Source organism: Scleropages formosus, chromosome 6 (genome assembly GCF_900964775.1).
Source record: "Scleropages formosus chromosome 6, fSclFor1.1, whole genome shotgun sequence".
In the NCBI taxonomy this organism is placed as follows: domain Eukaryota; kingdom Metazoa; phylum Chordata; class Actinopteri; order Osteoglossiformes; family Osteoglossidae; genus Scleropages; species Scleropages formosus.
The window spans coordinates 28,109,021-28,134,701 of NC_041811.1; the positions used below are offsets into that span (position 1 = coordinate 28,109,021).

The window sequence follows — 25,681 nt, forward strand, 5'->3', positions numbered from 1 at the left end:
CACAAGGCTGATAGAAGGTGGTATGTGTGGCCAATCTCTCTGCAGAGGCAGGCACAGCCAGTCCCAGGGATGAGCATTTGAGTCCTCAGTGTAATTAGGGGCAGTGCTCTTATCTGCTGTAGATGTTTTCCTTAACATTGCCAGGCTGAATGTTTGCCTAGAGGCTTTTCTCAGTCAGTTAATAACACAAATGTTGAGTTTCATTAGCAGAAGCGTTTCCAAAGGGAGACTCAGCAACCGGAAAGCTTTTGCTTCACACAAATGGCAGTGCAAGTGTAAGTATGGTCTATAGGCAAAAACAGAAGCTTTTGAGTGCTCTAGATGAATTCTCTTTCCACATGGCTTCTAAGGACCTGCTGTATCGCTGCTTTCCCTCAAGAGAGTTATGCCACTTGTGAAACCACTCAATAATGGCCTGTATTAATAGGAGGAATAAATTAATGCAAAAGCTCTGCTGGGGAACCTGGAACTGAAACCAAGTACTTAATTGACGGTTGAAATCATTAACTCCACAACTCCCTTTTAGCACTGTAACAATCCAGGATGTATATAACCCCACTTTTAATGCCTGTTTTCTGACCCAGATACAACTGATGAATAACAGCTCCTTTAGGTGGGATTAGGCAGGTCTTTTTAAATTGTTTAGTGTACATGCACTGCTATGTGCATCACTATGACATGTCACTGGACACGGTCACATGCTACACCCACATACCACCTCTAGGATCCACCCAGCAGCCTACAGCTCACCTGCAACTTCCAAGGTGTTCTTCAAGTTTGCCAGCTGAGACATGTATAGTCCCAGTCCAACCTGCACTTTTAACCTCAGATGTGCCTGTGTGTGAGCCAGCATGCAGAGGTTGCAAATTTCCCATTTTTCAAAGGATGTTTTTCAGCAATTTTTGAGCAGTGATCTCATCTATGTTTTTGTGACAAGGCCTATGACTCCTTCCAAACTCATCCACGAGAAGTGCTTTTACCTCCCTGACAGTGTAATGTCAGATGCACTTTGAAAGAAATGGGCAGCAGAGCTGAGTCCCTAGCCTGGCTTTCTTACAAACAGCAGTGATTTCTACATTCTCTCTACAGTCCCAGCTGGTGACAGATAGTAATGGGTACGCATTACTTGGGAGAATTGCTGCACATATATTGCAACGCCTGGATCGATAAGCGCCTTTGCTCCAGGGAAATGTAAACGATGTCATCGTATACACTTTCTACAGACCGATTAGTGGTGTAGATTAGCTCTCCAATAAGCAGAAGCAGTCTGGAGAAGACTGGGGTGAGGGGATATTGATGGCAGGCTGATATTCCAGCGTGCATCAATTGTTGAACAGCAGATGGTGAATCACTCCAGCTTCAGTATAGAACTTCATGGTTCAGGAAGGTTTTTTAAGCGAGTGCATGTTTTCATTAGCAGACATTGGCTATGCTGTAAAAGGTGAAGAAATACAGGAAAGCCCCTTGTGTCCCATTGTACAAGTGCTCCTCCAACACCTGCAAGGAAGGTTTCCTCTTCCATTCCATTAACAACACATTCATTAAAGGTACTCTCTGCAGACGTTCCCAGCAATCAGTATACACGCACAGAGAGCTCATGCAGCTTGTTCATACAGTATAAATGCTAGCTTCCACAATATAAATTGTTGGTAGCATAGTGGTTAGAGCTGTTGCCTTTGGACCCAAAGGTCGTAAGTTTAATCCGCACCTCTAGCTGTAGTACTCTTGAGCAAGGTACTTACTTTAAAATTGCTCCAATAACATTACCGAGCTTATAAATGGGTAAATAATCGTAGGTACAGTAACATTGTAAGTTGCTTTGGTGAAAAATGTCAGCTAAATTAATAAATGTAAATATGTATTTAGGCAGGGGGGTGCGGTGGTGCAGTGGGTTGGACCGCAGTCCTGCTCTCCGGTGGGTCTGGGGTTCAAGTCCCGCTTGGGGTGCCTTGCGACGGACTGGCATCCCATCCTGGGTGTGTCCCCTCCCCCTCTGGCCTTACGCCCTGTGTTGCCGGGTGGGCTCCGGTTCCCCGCGACCCCGTATGGGACAAGCGGTTCTGAAAATGTGTGTGTGTGTGTGTGTGTGTGTGTGTGTATTTAGGCACTGAACTTACATGTTTTCTGAAACCTGCATTTTTTTATATACTGTGATGTTGTAAAGAAGGGGGGCGCGGCGGCGCAGTGGTTTGGACCGGGTCCTGCTCTCTGGTCGGTCTGGGGTTCAGGTCCTGCTCTCCGGTGGGTCTGGGGTTCGAGTCCTGCTTGGGGTGCCTTGCGACAGACTGGGGTCCTGTCCTGGGTGTGTCCCCTCCCCCTCCAGCCTTGCGCCCTGTGTTGCCAGGTTAGGCTCTGGCTCCCTGCGACCCTGAATGGGACAAGCGGTTCAGAAAGTGTGTGTGTGTGTGTGTGTGTGTGTGTGTGTGTGTGTGTGTGTGTGATGTTGTAAAGAATGGTCTTCCAGGTGAAATGGCTTGTTCTCCAGGACATCCATATAAATATGTGATCACCATGTCAGGTGCTTACCTTTTTTGACCTGCAGTCAGTTAGTGTTAGCAATATCCCGATATGCAGACGGATTATACGCCAGATGTGTGAGCAGTCAGTGCATGTGTGGATGAAAGTTGATGCAGCTGTTTGGATTTAGAACTGTACATGAAAACCAGATATCAGAGGCTTTTAGCGCTGAGAAATGTCTGCTTGCATCTAAACGGAGGGGACATGGCCTGTGTCCACTTGTGGGTGAGAAATGGATGCATATAAAGCAGAGTCAGGTTTCCTGATGTTGAATCTCACTCCAGTCACTGCAGCAAGGCTCTGTTACATATTCTCAACAATAGAAGCTTTGTGAAAGTGGCATGTTTCTCTTCATAGTTAGGCTGCTTAATGTCTAGGAAATATAAGGATTCTTTTAAGCAAAAAACATTTAAAAAAAAATCTTTCTTGCAGAGTTGTCAAAATGGCATTCCTGCCTTACATATTTGCAATTTTAACAGCAAGACCTCCCTGCTGTTATAAATAATGCATTAGTTTTCCCTAATGAAATGCAGCACCTCAGTTTAATACACTATATATATATTGTAACACAGTGTATACAAACCACACAAGGTCTCCCACTCACTCCATCAACTTTGTTTAGTAATCTTTTTGTTTTGTATAATGGGTGAGTGGGCAAAACAGATCTGAGTGTATGAAAGCACACAGGGAGATATGTTTTCTGCCTATGCCACCTTCAGCAGATGATGTCACAGTGCCGGTGATGTCACTGCCGCTTGGCGCTTTAGAAATGGGAAGGCTCACTGACCCGAGCTCCACTTCAATTAGTACTTGCAAATTATACCTGCTCTGTGCCGACGAATCTGCGCGTATGGCATTTTGGCGGTGTTATTGTACATTACAATAAAATATTGAAGCAGCCAGCTGGAGCCAGGGAATGCACAACTCATCAAATATAGAGGAGGGAGGAGTGGGGACAGACAGAGGCTTGGTACTAAGCAACTGCTCCTGATAAGTACAAGCCCTGTTTTACTTCTTCCCTGATCTCTGCCCTGACCCCTTCCTATAGAAGTGTGATTGTCAGAAGCTGAAGAGACAAGACAACACTCTGCATCATCCAAGCTGTAGTGGAGAATGCTTGTGATCCCCATCAGCTTTGAGGCACTTGGAGCAGGAAAAAGGGTCTGGTTCCTGTTAAAAGGCACTTGGCAGTTTTTCGAGCAGGAAGAAAGTGGCCTTTGTGCTGGCACCATTACGATTGTGGAGAGAGCAGCGAGCTGCTGCCGAGAGATTAAATGGGGACAGAAGAAGGCAGAATGCAAGCAGCTCTGCTTCTTCTAATGAGGCAGAACAATGACTTCAAAGGAGACACATTTGGAGCTATTTGTATGTTAACTCTCATGCCTGTTTGTCACTTATAGGGGTAGCCATGTCCGATGAGCTGTTTGAAGTGGAGAATATGGTGATAAATCAGTGCAAATAAATTGGAATCAACACAATCTGGAATATAATTATCAGTCCTGTGACTCACAGACATGACAGGAGACAATAAACTAATTGTTTTTCTGTGCACCTAAAAAGGCTCAATTAACATAGCAAATTAAAGAAAATTTCTAAGGACATTTTAGATTATGTTTTTCTTTGCTAGACCTATAAGTCTTGTATGTTTAACTTTGTTTATTGTAACTTTGCTGTGCTGGTAATGTGTGTGTGTGTGTGTGTGTGTGTGTGTGTGTGTATGTGTGCATGTGTGCACTCTTCCACGTTTTAGAGAGAAAACAATTGTTTTTGATTTGCATGCAGGAGTTTAAAACTGGGGAGCGCGGTGGCGCAGTGGGTTGGACCGGGTCCTGCTTTCCAGTGGGTCTGGGGTTTGAGTCCCGCTTGGGGTGCCTTGCGACGGACTGGCGTCCCGTCCTGGGTGTGTCCCCTCCCCCTCCGGCCTTACGCCCTGTGTTGCCGGGTAGGCTCCGGTTCCCCGTGACCCTGTATGGGACTAGCGGTTCTGAAAATATGTGTGTGTGAGTTTAAAACTGTTCTACAAATCTGAGTGTGTCTGAGTATATGAGACAAAGAGGCCCGAAACTATTGTGTGGGTGTGTGTGTGGGTCTGTGGCGTTTTGTAGATGACAAGTTTTCCTGCAGTCAGCTGTAAGGAATGACAACTGTTAGTTTATAGGAAGCTGCTGAACAGAACAGTTTTTTTCTGCTGTGTGTTGCTGTGGTGTTCATGTTATGAAGAGTTTTTTCTGCAGTTATTATTTTGAAGACCTGAGTTCGCTGCGGATCGTTGAGGACATGCCAGTAAACAAAGTGCTTTGGGTACTGTGTGGCACTAGGTAATGTGTATGACGTGTCTTTTCATATTTTATGATACTCTGTCATGAGTAACTATTGCATACTTCCTTTAAGTAGTGTATGACACACTGTTTTGCTGTCCAGTGCCCCATTGTTTTTCCCATTCAGTATGATTTGGCCTCCCAGTCAATGTGATTTAGGTCTCCCAGCTACTGCGATTACAGTCAGTCCAGCAAGGCAGCTGAAGGGAGCCATAATGAGACGGAGAGAATCCCCTGTCAGGAGCTTATGCTGCTGTAGCAGCACAACGCTCAAACATAAATTGGCAGCCAGAGTGTTAGTGAGAACTTGGATGTTTTCTCACAATGCTGGAAGCGCCAGTGAGCATCCTCCAAGGCAAAGGGAATATTAAGTAGCCAAATGAGGAAATGGCACTTTAACCATTCCAGTGTCATCATAGCCTTACAGGAACTGTTTGCCTGTCAGGATGCTACATGATGAGTCCAGTTTGAATCCACCCGCCAGCAAATGCTGATTGCTGTTCTTCAGCTTCCTCTGTGCCTTTGTGCCTTTCAGCTGAAAAGTGCTCGAGCAGTGGTTTTACATCAAAGAACAAAAGCTGTTATGAAGATTTCACTGTATGAAGATGTCACAGGCCGTTCACGATGTGTACCGATTGATCTAGCTATAATGAGAGAGACCTGCTGAAATTGTGTTTTTAAGCTTCTAGGCCATGTGTTCACTGGATTTCCCTTCATCTGTCTCCCTGCCACTGTCTCATGTTTAGATTCATGACCTCACTTTATGTCTCTCCAGAAAAGATTGACATACACAACAGCCTTTCTGCATGTCTGTGCTCAGGACTCTTAAAATCCTGCATCTTGTAGCAATAATTCTAAATAACACACTAAACCGCTGCCAATTACACCTGTTTATTTCGAGGCTGCAGGTGTTCATTTCACCTGAGAAGGTGGTGAAGAAGAAAACCCCTGGCTTCTGCTTGTAAAAATGTGTGGAAGAATACCAGAGGAATGTGGCAACATCCTGAGTAGAGGAATAAAATATGCATGTATGGGATGCTGTTTCATCTGCATCGTTTTTATTGATTGCGTTTGTTCAGGAAGTGAGAATTTTCTTGTTGCTATGGAACTACAATATTTACATTTATTCATTTAGCAGACACTTTTCTTCAAAGAAAAATACGAAGAGTGCATTACATCAACAGGAGAGCTTTGGATGCAGATACATAATTGTAGACTACAGTCTGTTTGTCACCATATGAAACAGTTTACATTTGTTTATTTAGCAGATGCTTTTCTCCAAAGCGACTTCTAATAAACTCTATGTAGTGTTATCAGCCCACACACCTTATTCACTCATCTTATTCAAGGTGACTTACATTGGTAGATACACTACTTACAATGGGTCACTCATCCATACCTTAGTGGAACACACTTTCTCTGTCACACACACTGTGGGTGAACCTGAACAGCATGACTTTGGACACAAGTAGCTGCAAAAAGGCCTTTCCATTGTTAAACAAACTGTCACTAAAAATACACATAAACATTTACATATTTATCGTGAACTTACGAGATGAAGGGAGAATCTGAAAGAGGTGAGTTTTGAGACCCTTCTTTAATGTATACGGAGATTCAGCAGTTCTGAGTGTGAGGGGGAGGTCATTTCACCACATTGGAGCCAGAATCAAAAACCTTTGTGCTTTTGATTTTGGACCCCTTGTGTGTGAGACCACCGAGCAGGCAGAGGTTAAGGATCATAGCCTATCACTTTCTGCTCACTTAACATCCTTCATGCTAAACAACAGCTAAGGGCCGTGACTTCAGCCCTTTGTTCACTTGTGTTTTTGTTTCTGTTTGATGCCACTGATTTTGAAGACGGGAATAAGGAAAGGTTTTCTTGCGGTGCTGAATGAAACAGAGAAATCTGCTAGTGGATGGCAGGATTTTTTTTGCAGAACTCTAACTTCTGATGAAGATGTATTTGTTTGTTCAGATGGCAGTGTACCGATGTCATCTCAGTGATCTGTGAATTTAGATTTAGAAATCACATTTAGATATCAGTCCCGTGGCACAAAGCAGAGAAATATAAAAAGTGATTGCACATAGTCCGTTGGCTGTATTATTTTTCAAAACACTACTCTGACCTCAGCCATAAAAAAAGTTTTTTTTATTCTTGCTAACAGTTGAGTCCCGTCTTGCTCTGAGGCAATTCATTTACTGTATACCATTAAAATGTTGCCCAATTATCAAGATAAAAGATGAAAAGATGTATTTCTGTCTATTTAATTTATACACCTCCTGCCCTTTAAACCATTTTTTGGCTACTGCTGTGTGATCTCCTGAAAATTTATGGGGAATTGACTCTGTGTGAATGAATCTGTAGTGTATATATGACTGAAGGCAGTATTAAAGTTCACAATAAATTTATTCATTTAGCTGACACTTTTCTCCAGAGTGACTTACAATGTTAAGCTATTTAGAATTATTTACCCTTTTTATACAGCTGGGTAATTGTACTAGAGCAATTTAGTGTAAGTACCTTGCTCAAGGGTACTACAGCTGAAGGCAAGATTTGAACCTGCGACCTCTAGGTTCAAACTACAGTAGCACTAATCACTACACTGCTAGCTGCCTCCTTCACATTCTGCTGAACATCTTCCTTGTGGTGCATTCTTTTCTCTGACATTTGCTTTTCTGCTATTGCTTCTCTTCCTCCTTCTCTGATGAAGCCTTGAGAAGAAGCTTTAAGAAGGAACCATTGACCAGTCAGCACGCCACTCTTTATCTGAAACCAGCTGCTGATAGCAGCCAGAAAGTTGTGTTCAAAGTGACCACCTCCATGATGCTGGAAGCAGATCTCCTACCCACTGCCCCCTCCTCTACCCTCCAAGCAGTTTTTTCCTTTACCCTCTCTGTAGATACAAGACAGCCAGTGTGATTATGCAGACTGCCAGCTTTTAATCTGTTTCGCTTTCCTGTTGTGGTTGTCACAGAAAAGAAATCCTTTTCAGTTATGAATTCTTATGCTTTGGAAGTTGAGGGATAGCAAGGTTTCATGTTACTCTTTCATATCCCAGTCCTGCAGCAAGAGAGGGTGCTTGATGGAAGATGTGTTTAACGGGTCTGTAATGAGGTTCCTGGGGAGTCTGAGGTCAGGGCCTGTGCTCTGTGATTTGAGTACCCTGAAGGCCCAGTGACCTTGTGACTTCATCTCAGGTTGGTGTCCAAGAACATAAAATGCTTCCACAGTAGATTTAACTGAAAACTGGTTAATTAATAATTGATTAGTGCAATGTGAAAGGTTTTTTTTTGCCCGTTTGCAGTTTTTTATATCTCGGCTTTCCCTGCAGATCTGGAATCTTCTGTGGTTGAAATAAGGGTTCCTTTTACTTATACCCTGAGCAGCACTGAGTTCAGGCCCAGGTTGTACACTGTGTACCTATTGCTAGCCCAGGTAGATAATGTAATATCCCACACACTGCACAAATTAACAGTACTTTAACACTGTCGCAGGGAAAGACATATCTCCAGCAATGTCCAGGGAAACAGACAAGGCTCACCTAGAATATTCAATCTCAGCAGCTTTAAATGAATAACATTATGTGTTTATAGGAAAAACAAAGTGATGAATATAATTAAAAATAAAGTATAAACCATCAACATTTGAAGAAAATACAGTGAAAGTGCTAAAGTTTTTTTTTTTTTTTTTTTTTTTTTTTTACAGAAATGCGTGCATATTTTAGCAACATGAACATAGGTGTCTTGGGGTGGAATTGGAGTCTTTGGTGGAGGTGTTAGAGAGGAGGATGCTGAGGAAACTACTCAGTATTATGGATAATGCCTCTCATCCCTTGCATGCCACGTTGGAAGCACAGCAGAGCAGCTTCAGCCGTAGATTAAGACCACCAAGGTGTACCACAGAACGCCATAGGAGGTCTTTTATACCAGTGGCCATCAATTTGTATAACTCTTCCCCCTTCTGTAGGGAGTAAAGTGGCAACATCGAGACATTAAGTATAATTGTATAATTATTATGTGCAATATCATTACTTCTTTCCACATTACTAGCAATATAACCGTTTAATATCGTGCAATTGTTTCAAATTGTTTTTAAATTTTAATATAATAATGTAATATAAGGTGTAATATCATGTGCTGTGTCACTTTCTACCTTCCACTTTGCTTTCTTACTTTGTGTACTTTTCTCTTTTTTACTTTTACTTTTATATTTAATTGTTGTGGTTAATCAGTTTGAGCAATCTCTAGCACAAGAATTTCCTTCGGGATGAATAAAGTTTTATCTTATCTTATAGAAAAGAAAACAGCGGCAGTACTAAATATAAATTGCTGTAATAGGTGACACTTTAATAAATATTATATGAGACATACTATGTTACCAGTCTTTAGTCTTATTGCATGCTGTTAGTTTAGGAGCAGGGTACCAATAGCAGAATGGTAATGTTCATTTAAGTGTGGTATGGATTAAAATGTGCACTTCAGTGCTTGATGAGGGACTCTACTTGAGGCAAGACACTACTTTTGTACCTTGCTGTTTAAGTCATAATTGCCTTGTGCCAATTACTAGACAGGAGGGCTTGTAAGATGCGATGGCTGGGTTGGGAAAAGTGTACTGGTCTTGCCTGCATGTTTTCTGACCCTGGAATTTCAGAGGTCCTAGAGTTTGGGCCAGTCACAGCCAGTGATCTTCTCTGCTGACACAATAACCTACTGTAGCCTGACCTTGTCCTGTGTGGTGACTCCCCTAAACCAGGCAGTTATGGAGGAGGTGAGGATGGACTCACTGATGGCAGCGTAGAATAGGGTCAAACTTGCTTGCAGCAGGTTGAGTTATTTTAACTCTCGGAAAGAGCCGTCTTTGCAAAGGAGTTAATGCTGATGTCATATCTCCCTCTTTTTACAGTGGATGATGACTTTTTGGCATTAGGGGAACTTCCTGAGACATTCCCCTCTGACCCCCCGGAACCCCTCCCACATTTCCTGGTGGAACCCGAGGAGGCCTACATTGTGAAGAACAAGCCTGTAAATCTGTACTGCAAGGCCACTCCTGCCACGCAGATCTACTTCAAGTGCAACAGCGAATGGGTTCATCAGAAGGAACATACTGTGGAAGAGCGGGTGGACGAGACCTCAGGTTGGTAGTTATATGAAGTGGTTTTTGTCTAGCAACTCTCTGTTAGAACATGGAAGTATAGGATATTGGAATACATGCTCATATTTCTTCAGCTTCATATAGTAAGTAGGTCAATGGTTTATGAGACTGTTTACAAGCCACTCATTATAATAATAATGCAGGTAACTCATTATAATAATAATGAGTTACCTGCAGAGCAACAGAAAACATTTTCAGGCCCATAAAGGTATCTTACACTAATATTGTGCATCTATTTTGTTATATTTAACTGCTGATTGTGGACTCTTATCCAACCTGACATTCAAAAAGACTGCTGAAAAATGTCCAATACATTCATCTGCAAGCTTATGGTAAAAGCACACAGATGTCCATGCAGGACTGATAAGAGAATGGTGCTCCTTTATTTGAGATACTGTTGGCCTACAGGTGGGTTTATGGAGAAGAATATATGATTGAATTGGAGAATTGTGAATTGTCCTGCTTTGCTAACCAGCTTTCTGTCTTTTTCCCTACCCCTTAATGCCTTGCTTTCTTGGTTACAAATATTTGTAGTACTGGGCAAAACATTGTGCACCAACTTTTTGTCTGACTGTGTAAATGCAACTTTCAGAACATCGTTGATGTAGCCACTTTTTCAGTTCTATGTATTAAACAAAACATCAACCCACAGGACAAAAACACCAGCATCCTGAGTACATTTGGGAACCTACTCAGAAATTACTTTAGACCTGGCACTTAGTGTTGACATTGACAAAAGAGGTATTAGTGTTTGTGCTTCCATTTGTTATTACATCAGAAACTCTAGTTCCACAAGCGCTGGTGTGAAGCCCTGTGCCTGAGCTCTGACGCCCACCTTCTGCCCTCTCTCAAGTTCTGTGCTGAGCTTCACTACGCTGTAATTCTCCCTGATTGAAAGAGGAGAAACCACAGATAAGGGCTGTCTGGGCTGGTCAATAGCTATTTGAGCAGAAACCTGATCTCTTACACAGCTTCTCAGACTTGGACCACAGTAGATTAGCCTACATGTGCTGGAGGTCAGAGGAGACGTTCATGTTATCTGGGCCTGCTCCTTGGCTCCAACCAAAAATCATTACTTTGGAGTTCTTCAGAGAAATAAATAAATAAAGACTTTGCTTACTGAGGAGGTAGGAACATCAGGGTCCAGATCATTAGTTTCCTTAAAATGGATTTTCTCACTAACCAATCACGTGCCTGCAAAGCAGAACCCCCCTCTGGGATTAGTGATGGAATCATCAGGTTTCCCTTTTCCTTTCTCAGTGCACAAATCAGGGTACGCTCCTCCGACCCTGCTGACCTCCCCATTATCTCATCAATAGCATCTGGAGTACGGTTCTCCCCTCAGCAGGTTAAGGGGAAAGGGACCCTGTGGCCCTCTGAATTGTACTGTAACTAACCCAGAATTAACTATAATCAGTACATGTCTTAGGCACTTTCAGTAATTCCCCCAGGAAGTACTGTATCCGTGACCTACCTCAACCACTTACAGTAACCAAGTGTGCCAGTTGTCAGTTCAATTTTTATTTATTTATAAGCATGGAATCCTGCTGAGAACAAAGCTATCATAAGTTTAAATTGCAGACAAATTTACAAACATTTGTACAGAATTCCAGACTAAAGGACAAACTTTGAAAAACAAGTGGAAATAAAAGACAAAAAAATGTACAACTTTCTGATAATTTGGCACCCCACATCTGTTGTATCTGATATAGCATTTTATGCTGTTGTATGCTGGAGCAATGGCAGTGCTAGAGATGACAAAAACAGTTTAAATAAGATAGTCAGTCCTGGGCATTAGGCTGGACTCTCCAGACAGAGACAGAAGGACTCTAAACAAACCCCATGCCATTATGGACAGTGAGTCATGCCTTCTGCATGCCACCCTAGCTAAACAGAAGGTCATGTTCAGCAACAGACTGTTCCAGTTGTGCCCCTCCAAGATGTGGTACCAGAGATCATTTCTGCCGCAAGCCATTAGGCTGTATAATAAGTCCTCACACTGTCGAGGTTCTACTGACTTCTTATTCTCTGAGTGGCACTGAGTTGTAAGCAGTACTTTTTATTTAGTTATACACTTTTTATTTTCACACTTTTACATTTGTAAGTATGTTGATATGGTATGTGTTTCAGTGTGATATTCATTCATTCATTCATTCATTCATTCATTCATTCATTCCAGCATTTTTTTTCATTGCTTTGTTGTTTTGTCACTGCTTTAAGTTCTGTTGTGCAATAAACACTGGTTCATCTTTGTGTTCCATATTGTCAGCTTTTGGTATGATCTCTAGAGTTTGGGAATCATCAGTGTTAATCTCTGTCTGAGTTGGTTCATTGATTGATGTAAATCAGTCCAAGTTAATTATGTCACTACAGCTCGGTAACATACACCAGGGAAGGACAATCACCCTTAATGGGGGATACTAAGTGTTACTTGGGACTGCTCTTCATTAGCGATACCAGTCCAGTTTGTTGCACGTTAGTACAGCTACCGCTGCCAGTAAAATGACATTGTTCAGCAACTTCATCACAAATAATAATGCTGATGTTAATAGTAAATATTTTTCCAGTGTCTCGTTCTGTTTTAGTATATACACACACACACACTTTCAGAACCGCTTGTCCCAGACGGGGTCGCGGGGAACCGGAGCCTACCCGGTAACACAGGGCGCATGGCTGGAGGGGGAAGGGACACACCCAGGACAGAACGCCAGTCCGTCGCAAGGCACCCCAAGCGGGACTCGAACCCCAGACCCACCGGAGAGCAGGACCCGGTCCAACCCGCTGTGCCACCACACCCCCCGTCTGTTTTAGTATAGCTTGGCCAAATGATGTGTGCAGATTTGGAAGGCTAAACCATAACTAGGAGTGGTGCCCTGGGCCTTGATCTTGGGGAAGCATTAGAGATAAACACAGATATAACCGAGATGGTGCCTTCTATGAATATGTAACAGAGTATACTGGACATAAAGTAATGCCTAGTGTAAAATAAGCTTTCCTAGCCAAGCTTGTCCTGCCTCTTGTCACTGCCCTATTCACCTTCACAAACCTGTGCTCCTCATTTATTTTTGCTTTCTTTCTTCTACTTTGGTCACAATGAAACACAAACACTGGGAGAATCACAAGCTTCAATTATTTATTGCCATGATGGTTCATAAAAGAGGTCAATTCTTTTCCATGTCACTGAACAAAAGGTGCCTGTGAAATTTGTCTGCTATGTGTGTTCTGCCTCAGAGTGTGAAGAGCACCAGCGACCTTCTGGGACTTCTGTCAATAATGCACCCTTTCCTCTCACCTCTCGTCCAGCGGGATTCACCCCTCCCAAGTCCTCCAGGAGGATTTGTTTCTTCTGTGTGGGGATTTGTCCCTTCCTTCTCCTTAGTCCCACAGGGGAATTTCTGTTTTCTCTAGGGACATTTATCCTTCGTTTCTTCCCTGTCATCTTTGGCAATTTATGCTTCTCCAGGGGCATTCCTTTATGGGCTGCAGCAAACGTTCCAGTCTCTGTGGTCTTTCTATAAGGTGTATTGCTGTCAAGAAGCTGCTTTTTCATTGTCATTCTGCTTGTAAGGCAATGATTATTTTATTATATTTTATTTTTTACGCTGCTTTGTTGTCTTCCTCCTGTCGTGTGTTCTACGGAATATTGACCTTTTTATCCCCATTCCAACAAATGAAAATGAACTCTTCCTCCATTTATTTTGGGAGAAGCCAGTTGCATAGTGGTTACAGCAACAGCTGTGTATTCAGCTGACCCAGGTTCTGATTCCAACACCTGCTGCTCTGTCCTTGAGCATTGTACTCACTCTGGGCTTAAAAGTGTAAGATAAACAAATAATAATTGGTAATTGGTTTTAATTCATTTTCTCCTCCATCTTCATCCTGAAAAGACAGTAAATATAGAAGGAGGTTGGGACACAAATCCTTGGCTGGTTTGTGGGTTCCTCCTTCCCTGTACATTCATTCTCTGCAGAAGATTGAAGCAATGAGAAAGGGAAGATGCCAGGTTTTTTTCTGCATTTTCCAAAGCATTATTCTTGCTCCATTTGAAATTACTCTCTCAGCAGCATTCATTCAGTACCCCAAACATGCTTTCATGTATACCAACAATCCCATTGTGTGCATAATGTAAAGGGACACACTTGCCCACATATACACATTGTAATTGCCGAGCTGTTTGAAAATCTTTGTGGCCCAGTTCAAGCTGCAACAATGTTGTATATCCAAGGAGAACACAGCACTGAGGTTTAGTTCCAAATAAAGAAAAGAAAAAGATTTCCAGAATTTTTCTTGCTTTGGCAGAAAATAACTCTGGATTAATAAATGTCAAGTTGTTCAAATATATCTCTGCATATTTAATGAAAACTGTCTGCATGCCTGGCAAACAATTAATGCACATCACTTCACTGTTGGTGGGCTTTATGTGACACAATGTCATGAGGGAACCCTGTGTGATGGCCATATGCCTCTCTCCTCTACAGGGCTTCTGGTGCGGGAGGCAAGCATCGAGATCTCCAGGCAGCAGGTGGAGGAGCTTTTTGGCCCAGAGGACTTCTGGTGCCAGTGTGTGGCCTGGAGCTCAGCTGGAACCACAAAGAGCCGAAAGGCACATGTCCGCATTGCTTGTGAGTTGCGCATTGCACTCTCTCTGTTCTCTCTCTGCCTCCGTCTCTTCATTTCTCTATTTTTAGCTCGGTCTTGTTCTGAATCTCACGTGTACTATTGGCAAGGCAACGACCTGCATCACCTGTGAGTCGCCCATTGTTCTCACATACACACACACATACAGATATCTTTTCACATACTCAACTTTTGTTCCATTCTTTACTCCTGCACATTGAATACAGGTGTCCCATTACACTCTCACACACAGCGACATTACACCGGAGTCAAAAAATTAGTTGTTTTCTATAAATAGATTAAATAACCGTAGGGGCAGCCAGTAGCATAGTGGTTAGCCCTGCTACCTTTAAACCCAAAAGTTGCAGGTTTGAATCCTAGCACTAGCTACAGTACCCTTGAGCAAGGTACTGATCTTGAAATGCTCCAGTAAATTTGTTTGGTTGTATAAATGTAAGTAGCTTAACATTAGAAGTTGCTTTGGAGGAAAGAGTCAGCTAAATGTATAAATATGACTTCTGGTTTCAGGTTTTTTACATTGTTTGTGCAGCCACAACAATGAAAATATGCACATAAATGTGCAGGGTCCAGTCATTTAAAAGCCAGATTGTTTTGGTAAATGGTTTAATGACTTTCTGAAATTATATGCAGGTCACTGTTTTTATTGCTCATTATGTTTTTTTAGTGAATGTTAATTCTAATTGCATTATGTCTGACATCTGAAAACTTGAACACCTTGAGTCTGGACACCAACCTGATTTTCTTATTAACACAATCAGTTAAAATGCTCAAGTTCCCAAAAATAACTATATCTGGCAATTTCATGATTACTTTATGCACCTTACTGGGAAATTAAACCAATAAACAGTAACCTCCTGATTATTTGAGAGGTTTAACAAATGAATGCTTATATTATGACATTGTTCAAGATTTATATACTGGCACTTTAAACCATCCATTTTCAGCTGAAGAATTATTTCCTCTTCTTTGGTTCTGTATTAAAAAGAATTACATTTACATAAAAGGTCAGTGTGTAGAAGACTGACATAGTATTCTAACAGGAATACAGCTGTAGTTAAGATTTTGCCTGGAACACAGAAAGCAAGTCAAAATACCCTTTCAAGGCTATGTCCATAGAAAGTGGAGAGTAATAAATGCTCTGTAGTCTGAGTATTGCTAAAAGACACGCCTGCAACACTTTGGCTTCCCCACTTAGTGAGCAACAAGGGATATCTTGACATAGTTAAGTTCTTTACACGTGATGGCTCTCCCATCTTGACTTCAGTTCCATGCTGAGTAATTTCCATTACACCTGTCTTTCTGGGTTACTTTGTAAGCCACATTTACATTTAGAGGAAGGGAGCAGCAACTTTGGCAGCAGGGTTTAAATCTCAGCCCCCAGGTTTGATAGCTGAACAACATTTTTGCTAATCCAGTTTCCATTGGCCTCTGCAATCTTTGCCAATCATGAGCATCACAGATTGTGGACCATGCTAAAGACAGATGAACCTTTCTTTCTCTTAGTACATTTACATTTACTTTTATTCATTTAGCTTAGCATTTTTAGCTACAATATTACTGTTCTAGCATGTGGCATTCTCTGGCACAGCTACCTAAAAAGACTTAATTCGATTGGCTAAACCCAACAAATTTCTTTAAGCAGGTTTTAATACCATTTAGCGTGTTTGTCTGTGAAAGACCTGCATGATATTTTTAATAATTTGTTTACAATTCTGCATTAGATTTGGCAGTCTGCAACACCTCTGTTCCTGCCAGGAAGGCGGTCGCTCTTTGACTCATCTCCCTGCCAATAAGTGTTCTTATTCACACTGTTAATCACATGGGGCCATTCAGGAAAGTTCAGCACCAGTCATTGGCAGCCAGAAACTTGCAAGCACCAGACTACCAGAAGAACATCTTAGAAGAATGGCAGATTTCACCAATACCTCTATGTATTGAATAATGCTAATTTATTTTGCCTTTATAGGTTTCAACTGGTAAATGGTAAATTCTGAAAATTTTGTCCTCTCAAAAAGCCACCTTGTTTGTTCTCACATTTACCTGCAGAAACTATGCACATTTTCTATGAGCTGCTCTACATCACATAGCCAGGTGCGACCAACCTCCTGTTGGCAATAACCTTTACTTCAGATCAAAATAAATTAATCTTTCCTTCCTATTAAAATCTTCCATACAGATTAAACTGCTCCCTGGCTCACAGCCTGGTGAATAAATGCTCTCCCCTGAGACTAATGGAAAATTGGAGTCTGTTTCTTTCTGTTTTTTTCTTTCCTGAACAGATGCTTTAATCATTGGCTAACACTTTAGAGCGATAAATAAACATGAACTTTGTTGTTGGGAAATAGTGATCAATGTTAAAGCCATAAATGCATTGGTGCACCCAGGCTCTACATGCAGGACTGAGGCATTCATTCTCAGGGTGACTGGTACTCTTGCCACAACAGGCACTTAGGGAGTGAGTTATGGCCATGAGTGTTTCACTCGGTGATAAAGTCATGACACGGGGGTGCTTTTGTGTGTGGGGTCACAGACACTCTCTCGAATCAGTGATTTACTTGCTCTCACATCACGTCCAGGTTTTCCAGTGCATTTGCTAAGTGCACCAAACAGAGTAGCTTCAGCATGGCTGGTTCTAAATAGGATGTTTCAGTAGAGTGTAATTTCTTCTATTTTTCTATTGTTTGTTTAACGGCACAAGTTTCGAAAAGTGGAATGATTATGGGCTTGCTTATGTAGAGTATTTTGGTCAGGCTATGCGCTCAACCGTTTTTGTGCATAAGTGTGTGTTTCTGTGGCATTTTTCTGATATTTGACTGATCAGTATATCTATTTTTTGTTATGGCTGTATATTACATTTTTTTCAGGCCTTGACCATTGTGGACCCCAGAGAAAGCCCTCTCAGTTTCTGAACATTTCTGGAAGTTTTTGGCCCAGTTGTCTTAGGGTTCGTTGCCTTCTGGCCCTCTCTGGCCCTATCATTTGAGTTCTCAGCACCCCGAGTAACTGCAGTATCTCTAATCGGTCTTTAATCTGGTAAAATTCATTGCCTTCTTGTGCGCTCAACATTACTACTCCAATTGCTCTCCAATCTGCTCCAATTTCATAGCTGATTTTTATGGAAATTGTCTTCAGAGACACCCTTTCTGACATGGTAAAATACACTGAATGAGATTTTATTCCTTGAGGCGCACACTGCAGTAGTTTCACTGAAAGTGAAAGAGTACAGTTGTTTTTTGGGGAGAATATCGGTAAAACCTGCTGAGTAACTGATCTTGTTGCTGGGCAGAGCTCTTCTGGCACGTCTGTGCATGAGTCTTCTGACTCTGCTACTGAAAAGATCCAGAGAAGTCGAGGCAGCAGCTTCCTCAGCCCTGTAGGCCACCTGCCCAAACTGTCACTTCAGCCGGAGACAGGAGAAATAGCAGTTCAGTTCCATCCTTTGGCAGGTTCTTGTTGCTAGGGAAAACTACTTGGTCAGATACAGTAGTTAACATGTAATTAACATCAGTGGATCACCGCTTATGGAAGTACTTTTTTCTTTTGTGCAGATTCATATGCATGTATACCAGAGATCCTTAACAATTTAACATGTTGAAAACAAGGAACAAGTCTCACTTGAAAAATGTGTGCTTTCACTTGTACATTGTAGAATGTAGGAACAAAAATTTAAAATCTAATACAAAATCTGGGGGTGCGGTGGCACAGTGGGTTGGACCGCAGTCCTGCTGTTCGGTGGGTCTGGGGTTCAAGTCCCGCTTGGGGTGCCTTGCGGCGGACTGGCGTCCCGTCCTGGGTGTGTCCCCTTCCCCCTCCGGCCTTCCGCCCTGTGTTGCCGGGTAGGCTCCGGTTCCCCGTGACCCCGTAAGGGACAAGCGGTTCTGAAAATGTGTGTGTGTACAAAATCTTTGACACTGAAACACTGAAAATACAGTTTGAATCCATGAATCTATATAACTGAGCCACACTATATAAATAATTGTTAATTATAAAGATTTTAAAACAACAAATATTCTGGAATTCCAGGGTGTCAATAAAATGGTTTATTAACAATGCTGTATGCAAGATGTAGGTAAATAAATAACAAGTGAAGAGGGTTCAGTTTAGTGCCTGCGTTACCATGGAGGTAAAAGAGATGAGAGGATTTGGGATGCATTGCTTCTACAGCTGGTGTAGCCAGTCTTGTTCTTTTCTGTGATTTTGTTTACCAGTTTTTGATGGGCCAAAATGTTTTAAAGGTCAAGTCCTGATCCACATAGGCCATCACAAACCATAGCATAATGAATATCACTTAATAGCACACACACACTTTCTGAACTGCTTGTCCCATACGGGGTCGCAGGGAACCGGAGCCTAACCCGGCAACTCAGGGCATAAGGCTGGAGGGGGCGGGGACACACCCAGGACAGGATGCCAGTCCGTCGCAAGGCACCCCCAGCGGGACTCGAACCCCAGACCCACTGGAGAGCAGGACCTGGTCCAACCCACTGCGCCCCTGCGCCCCCCACTTAATAGCACTGTAGTGAAATCTAGCTTTACTATTCACTTATATTGTATTGTGTTGTTGCTTACTCTAGACTTACATAGTGGTTCAAAATGTGGAGTCCACCCTCAAACGTGAGGAATGAAGCAAAAAATTTGATACAAATGTTTAAAGAAGTGTAGCATTCCTTAAATAAAGACAAAAAATACAATTTGTTCAAATTACTTCATACAAGAATGGGTACAGTGGTGCAGCAGGCTTGGCCAGGTCCTGGTCTCTGCTGGGTTTGGGGTTCGAGTCCTGCCTGGGATGCCCTGCGTGTGTCCCCTCCCCCTCCAGCCTTGCGCCCTGTATTGCCGGGTTAGGCTCCAGCTCGCTGCGACCCCTATTGGGACAGGCAGTTTCAGCCAGTCTGTGTGTGTACTTCATACAAGCATGGCTTTGGTTTTGCATCTAATACAAGTATTTGTAGATAGAAGTATTTTACCTTAAAGCCTATAGAAGTAAGTACCTCAAAGGGAATATACACACACACACACACACACACTGTCTGAACCGCTTGTCCCAAACGGGGTCGCAGGGAGCCAGAGCCTAACCCGGCAACACAGGGCGTAAGGCTGGAGGGGACACACCCAGGACAGGACGCCAGTCCATCGCAAAGCACCCCAAGCAGGACTTGAACCCCAGACCCACTGGAGAGCAGGACTCGGCCCAACCCACCGCGCCACCGCGCCCCCCCCCCCCCCCCCAAGGGAATATTAAAAGCTAATACCTGAAACCTGCATGGTTTTACACATATTGAACTGAGAACGGTATACTCTATTAATACTGAAATATTCATTGGTATATTTTTGTAATGTATTCTCTTTCTTGACAACTGATATTACTGATGCAATGTTTGATCTGTTGAGGATGGGCTGGATTTACTGCCCTGCCTGTCTCATGGAAAGACAATGACTGACAATATGATGAAATTCACTAGATCATTATGACATCACCTCTTTATAATGCACTTTCAATTTCTTGACCCCCCACACACACATATATATATACACTAGACTAAACTAGATGCTAATAAGCTGATGTCCTAGTTTACATAGGCAGGTCTCATCTACCATGGCATGCAATCATCAGCTTCTTTCTACATGGAGCACTGTATCACGGTTGGCCTCTTCAGGTCTCGTCACTGAGAAACAATACTCAACAAGAAAGAAAAAGTTAGTAACTGACAACATAGCAAAACTGAAGTGTTTTGTACTGAAAAAACAACATGGCAAATAGGAGTCACATGCCAGAGTGAGCATATAAATCTTAAGCCTGGATTTAAAGGCTCAGACAAATGGGTTGTTCCTAAAAATAACTGGCAGACTATTCCAAAGTTTAGGTGTTTTTTAGCTAAAGGCATGCCCTCCTACTGAGATTTTATTAATCTCAGGTACTTTAAGGTTCTGGAACATAAGAATCAATAACCTCGCTTAGGTAAAGCAGAGCAATGCCTTATATAATTTCCTGCTTTAGAGGTCAAGAGTAAGATTTTATAATATGTTATATATTATAGTATGATATAATATTATATATTAAAAAAATATAAATTTAACCGGAATGCAGTTCAGCAATTTAAGAACTAATGTTATATGATTGTACTTCATAGTTCTTGCAACAGTTCTGGCAGCAGCTTTTTTCTTTATTTCTTTATTAACTGTAACCTGGATAAAAGAGCATTGCAGTAGTCCAGCTTACTTGCAACAAAAGCATTTACCAGTTTCTCACCATCCTGCCTGAAAAAAAATCACCTTATTTTAGCTATATTTCACAACTGAAGGAAGCACGACTTAGCCATTGTAGCAACACGAGAAACAAATTACAGGCTGCCGTTTAACAGAACACCCAAGTTCTTAATACATTCTGTATGCATGATGCTTAATCCAAGAGTGGTAAAGATTAATGTGACTGTGTCAAGGGTTTCAGCACCATGGCCCACCAGAAGTTTTACTAGTATTCAGAGATTTAAAAAAAATTGTTACTCATCCACAATTTTATTTTAGTAAAACTTTTTTCTAAAGACACAACACGTGATGGGTCATCAGGCTTAAACAAAACATATAACTCTTTAGCACACAAGTGAAAATTTTCATTACACTTGACACATAATATCAACCAATAGTAGCATATAGAATGAGAAAAAATAATTAATCTAGCACAGAGCCCTAAGGCACACCATATTCAGCCATGGACAAGAATGAAAAGATACAGTCATAAGATTTTAGTACAAACAGTTTGTGGGTAATTAAATACAAACACAACCACTTCAGAACAGTGCCCTTTAGTCCAACGAAGGATTCAACTCTACTTAGTAAGATACTATGCTCAACAGTATCATATACAGCACTCAAGTCTAGTAACACAACAACTGAGGTATGACCAGCATCAGATGGGTGAGAGCTGTTTCAGTGCTATGACCAAGGTGAGAACAAGACTGAAATTTTTCAAATATATTATGATGATTAAGATATTTAACAATTTTGGAAGCTACCATTTTTCTGAAATTCTGGACTCTCCCTAGCATCTGAATGTGATGAGGTTTTGGACTCTTCCCCGTCTGATACAAACTGTTTCCATGGCAACTGAGAAATAGAATGGATTCACTGGAGCCATTCTCATTAGAGTAGTCTTGTTTAGAAAGGGGCCATGTTCTGAAAGTAAGGAGTGAAACAGAGTCAGATAGTTTTGACCCACTATGGTCATCTTATATCACATATGTTTCTTTTTAAAAAGAAGTCAGGGCCAGTATTTCCCTCAATATATAACTTAGCTACTAAGTCAATGATGTCTGTCATTCTGATGTTGCAGCGTGCTTTATTGCCTTTCTGCACAAAGCTAATGATTTTTACGTCTGGTCAGCCACTGCCCCAGGGCCAGATCAACTTTACAGGGGAACACAGTAAACTACTGCTGTGAAGTTCAACATTTTATTGTAGGTGAAAGAGTCATGATGGACTTCCAAGGTTATCCGGTATGGTAGCATGGAGTATTGGGGAAGCTGTCTAATCTTCTTTCCTCCACGCAGTAAAACATGATTTGTATGTTTATCCTGTTCCTTAAATTACATCCTGAAGGGCTGCTCTTTGCAATGAGGTACCTTGTCACAGCTGACTTCCTGACTTCCACGGTTACTTTTGCCCATTAATGGTCAAGCCTCTCACTCTGCCCTTAGTGACTTCAGGTAGGAAAGCAGTACCAGACAGGAGTCTCTTTGTTAAAAACAACCAGAGATATTGATGGGTTTTGTTAACTATTAACTGCCTAAGGTTCAGAGTTATTTCCCAGTGCAGTGCTCAGTATGAAGCAGTATGTGGTGTAGCAGTTAGCGGTGCTTTGCACACAAAGCACCGATTTGAAACCCTGCTCCTACTGTAGTACTTTTCAGCAAGCTACTTACCCTAAATTGTTCCAGTAAGAATTACTAAACTGTAGAAATGGGTAAATAATTGTGAGTGGATTAACACTATAAATCTCTTTGGAAAAAAAATTTATCTAAATAAATCAAGGTGGGGGTGTGGTGGTGCAGTGGGTTGGACCACAGTCCTGCTCTCCGGTGAGTCTGGGGTTCGAGTCCCACTTGGGGTGCCGTCCTGGGTGTGTCCCCTCCCTCTCCAGCCTTACGCCCTGTGTTACCGGGTTGGCTCCGGTTCCCCGTGACCCCGTATGGGACAAGCGGTTCTGAAAATGTGTGTGTGTGTGTGTGTGTGTGTAAATCAAGGTGAATGTGAAGCGTACATTACTGTTAATAGTGTGCTGTCTAATGTGTGTACTGTCCTGTGTGTTTGCCTGGGGTGTGCTTCAATTCAGTGTCTAGTTAGTTCAGTGGGATAATCCTCTCATCCTTTTTATTTTTTTACAGTGAGGCAAAGCTTGCTGGTGTCTTGAATTGTACTAGATTGTTATCCTAATCCCCTAGGAACTGATATAAACCCCAGTTTTATGAAAAAGGGATATTTTTTCTGTGTAGTTGTGTCTGGGCTGGCTATCCTAGACTGGTAGGAGATGTGCTGACAGTTTTGGGTACGAAAGACATGAAGATTCGCTGTAGTCATAATAGAAATGTATTAATTTAGCCTTTTTTCCTTCTGAGCTATGAGAATCTACAATATAGCTTAACATGTTAGATAAATGTTTAAACGGATGTACGGTGTGTTTCATCAGTGTCACACTGAACACATGCAGTTTGTAGAATGGATTGTATGATGAATGGAACGTGAACTGTGCAGGAAATCAAAAACAGAGGCACACAACTGAAATGTAGGGGCAGCCAGTGGTATCACTTTGTAGAAGCTGACTGGGTTATAACAAAAGATGTTTGTTGAAAAGTCCCAAGTCTTTTACACAAATTTCATTGCACCGTACACAAGAAGAACCAGGTTAGGTTGTGATGTGTTTCTCATTTTTATAGATCTTAAGAAAACCTTTGACCAGGAGCCACTGGGAAAGGAAGTGTCTCTGGAACAGGAAGTGCTTTTACAGTGCCGCCCACCTGAGGGAATACCTGCAGCTGAGGTAAGGACTGACCTTTAATGGTCAAAGACTAGTGCCAGGAATAAATCCCTGTTTAGCAGCAGTTGCTTCTGATGGGTCATTTATTAATGAGCTTTTTAGCAAAATATCTGGAATTGTTTCAGTTTTTTTTTATCTGGATCACAGTGAACATGTTGGATATTGGTAAAAAAATTCTAGAAAACAAAGTTTGGGGAGGTCAGAGGTGGTGAGGGAGGCAGAGACTTCTTATACAAACATGAAACCTAAAGTCATGTTTCTGTAAAAATATTGTGAAATAATTTTTACCAGCTTCACTAAGAATTTTGTAGCAGTGGGGTAGAGCATTGTTTTTAATCCTACACCAGTCCCTCTTCCTGGCACTTAAAGGATTTCTTGGGTGGATTCCACAGTTTCCTGGACACAGCAGAGACAAAAAGCCAGGTTGTTATATTACATGGAGTGAAGCTTGTGTCGACTTGAAAAAACTGAGTGATACAACCAGAGTTTAACTAGCTTTGCTGAAGGTGGTAATGAAGATGCACTGGAAGCTAGAGATGTAACTGCACCAAAGCTGGTAGAGATGCCCAACAGCTCTCTTTGTTTATGTTGGAAGTGGAGCTGGAGCAGTTAGCAACAATTTTCCCCTTTGCATGTATGTTTATCTGTGCATGTGTGTGTGTGTGTGTGTATGTGTGTGCACATTTGTGTGCACTGCTCTTGGGTCAGCATATGTTAGTATTGGCTGGACAATGCACATAAGCTATTAGAAGAACACTGAGTGTTGTAAAGTGTACAAAGTGATTGTCAGATGTTCTTTACAAAATGCATTCGTAATAATAGTCTTGTATAATGCTGCACAATCATAGTGCTGTAGTCAGCTAATACGAAGGTTTTGACAGTGTTTTTTTTTACATTTTGCATTTTACAGGTATCCCATGGTTATTATAGGTACTATGATCAGAGATTATCTATGTCCTGTGCTTGGTTTAGATTTTACAAATTAATAAAATGATGCAATAAGTGAGGGGGTGCGGTGGCGCAGTGGGTTGGACCACAGTCCTGCTCTCCGGTGGGTGTGGGGTTCGAGTCCCGCTTGGGGTGCCTTGCGACGGACTGGCGTCCTGTCCTGGGTGTGTCCCTTCCCCCTCCAGCCTTACGCCCTGAGTTGCCGGGTTAGGCTCCGGTTCCCCGTGACCCCGTATGGGACAAGCGGTTCTGAAACTGTGTGTGTGTGTGTGTGTGTGTGTGTGTGTGTGTGTGTGTGTGATGCAATAAGTAAAACAATAACGAAGCAAAAGTAATATGTGCACCATTATTTCCCTGTTATGGAACTATAATCTCCTGTGGGGAGATGTTGCAGTTGTTGAAAGTGTAGCGTTATTGCTGGATGTTATCTTTGTTGTTATTAATAATACCGAGAAGTCCATTACTTACACCCGCAAGAGTGATGTAAAGGTTGCTTTGCGTCATGTTTACTACTGACCAGCTGCAGGGTCATATGTTGAATGTTCCCTTTTCCACATACTCATTAATTAACATAGCAACTGCCTTAAAATTAAAAATATTAGACTCCCCATGTATTGAGTAGATTAATTTAAAAATTACTGCAAGGAACTTTATGATGGAGTGGGAATAACTGACATACTGTAGAGGCTGCAGTCACGGACTCAGCCAAGAGACATCTATTGCAGAGAAAGGCAAACCAGAGCAGTCGTTGATCCTTAGTGAAAACCTAGCAGCACTAATGCTTTCTGTGGTTGTGTGAAAATAATCACTATAAATCATTAAAAGTGAAATGTTTTTCAGCGAAGAAATGAAAGCGGAGGTCTTTTGCCAGGAGTGGAATTTAAGTATTGATTTACATTTTATTAATTTGGCTGACCTTCATCTCCCAAGAGACAAAGAACGCATGGTCATTGAAGAAAGATGAATGAGCAAATAACAAAAAACTGCAACAACAGTTCCTGTATCCTTTGTCTATATAAATGCACTGTGCAATTACCAGAGCAAAATGCCATGTGTCTTTTCAAAAATTTTGTCTGC

The 25,681-nt window shown here is 41.9% G+C and overlaps 1 protein-coding gene across 4 annotated transcripts in view; it reads left to right on the forward strand.

Annotated features, from left to right (window-relative positions):
* unc5cb (unc-5 netrin receptor Cb) overlaps window positions 1-25,681 on the forward strand; it is a 77,171-nt gene that overhangs the window by 27,343 nt on the left and 24,147 nt on the right. For all 4 annotated transcript variants that reach the window (XM_018753215.1, XM_018753222.1, XM_018753228.1 and 1 more), the window contains exons 2-4: window positions 9,739-9,969; window positions 14,466-14,609; window positions 23,556-23,659. In XM_018753215.1, coding sequence (XP_018608731.1) covers window positions 9,739-9,969; window positions 14,466-14,609; window positions 23,556-23,659 — 479 coding nt within the window. The remainder of the gene's footprint in view (window positions 1-9,738; window positions 9,970-14,465; window positions 14,610-23,555; window positions 23,660-25,681) is intronic.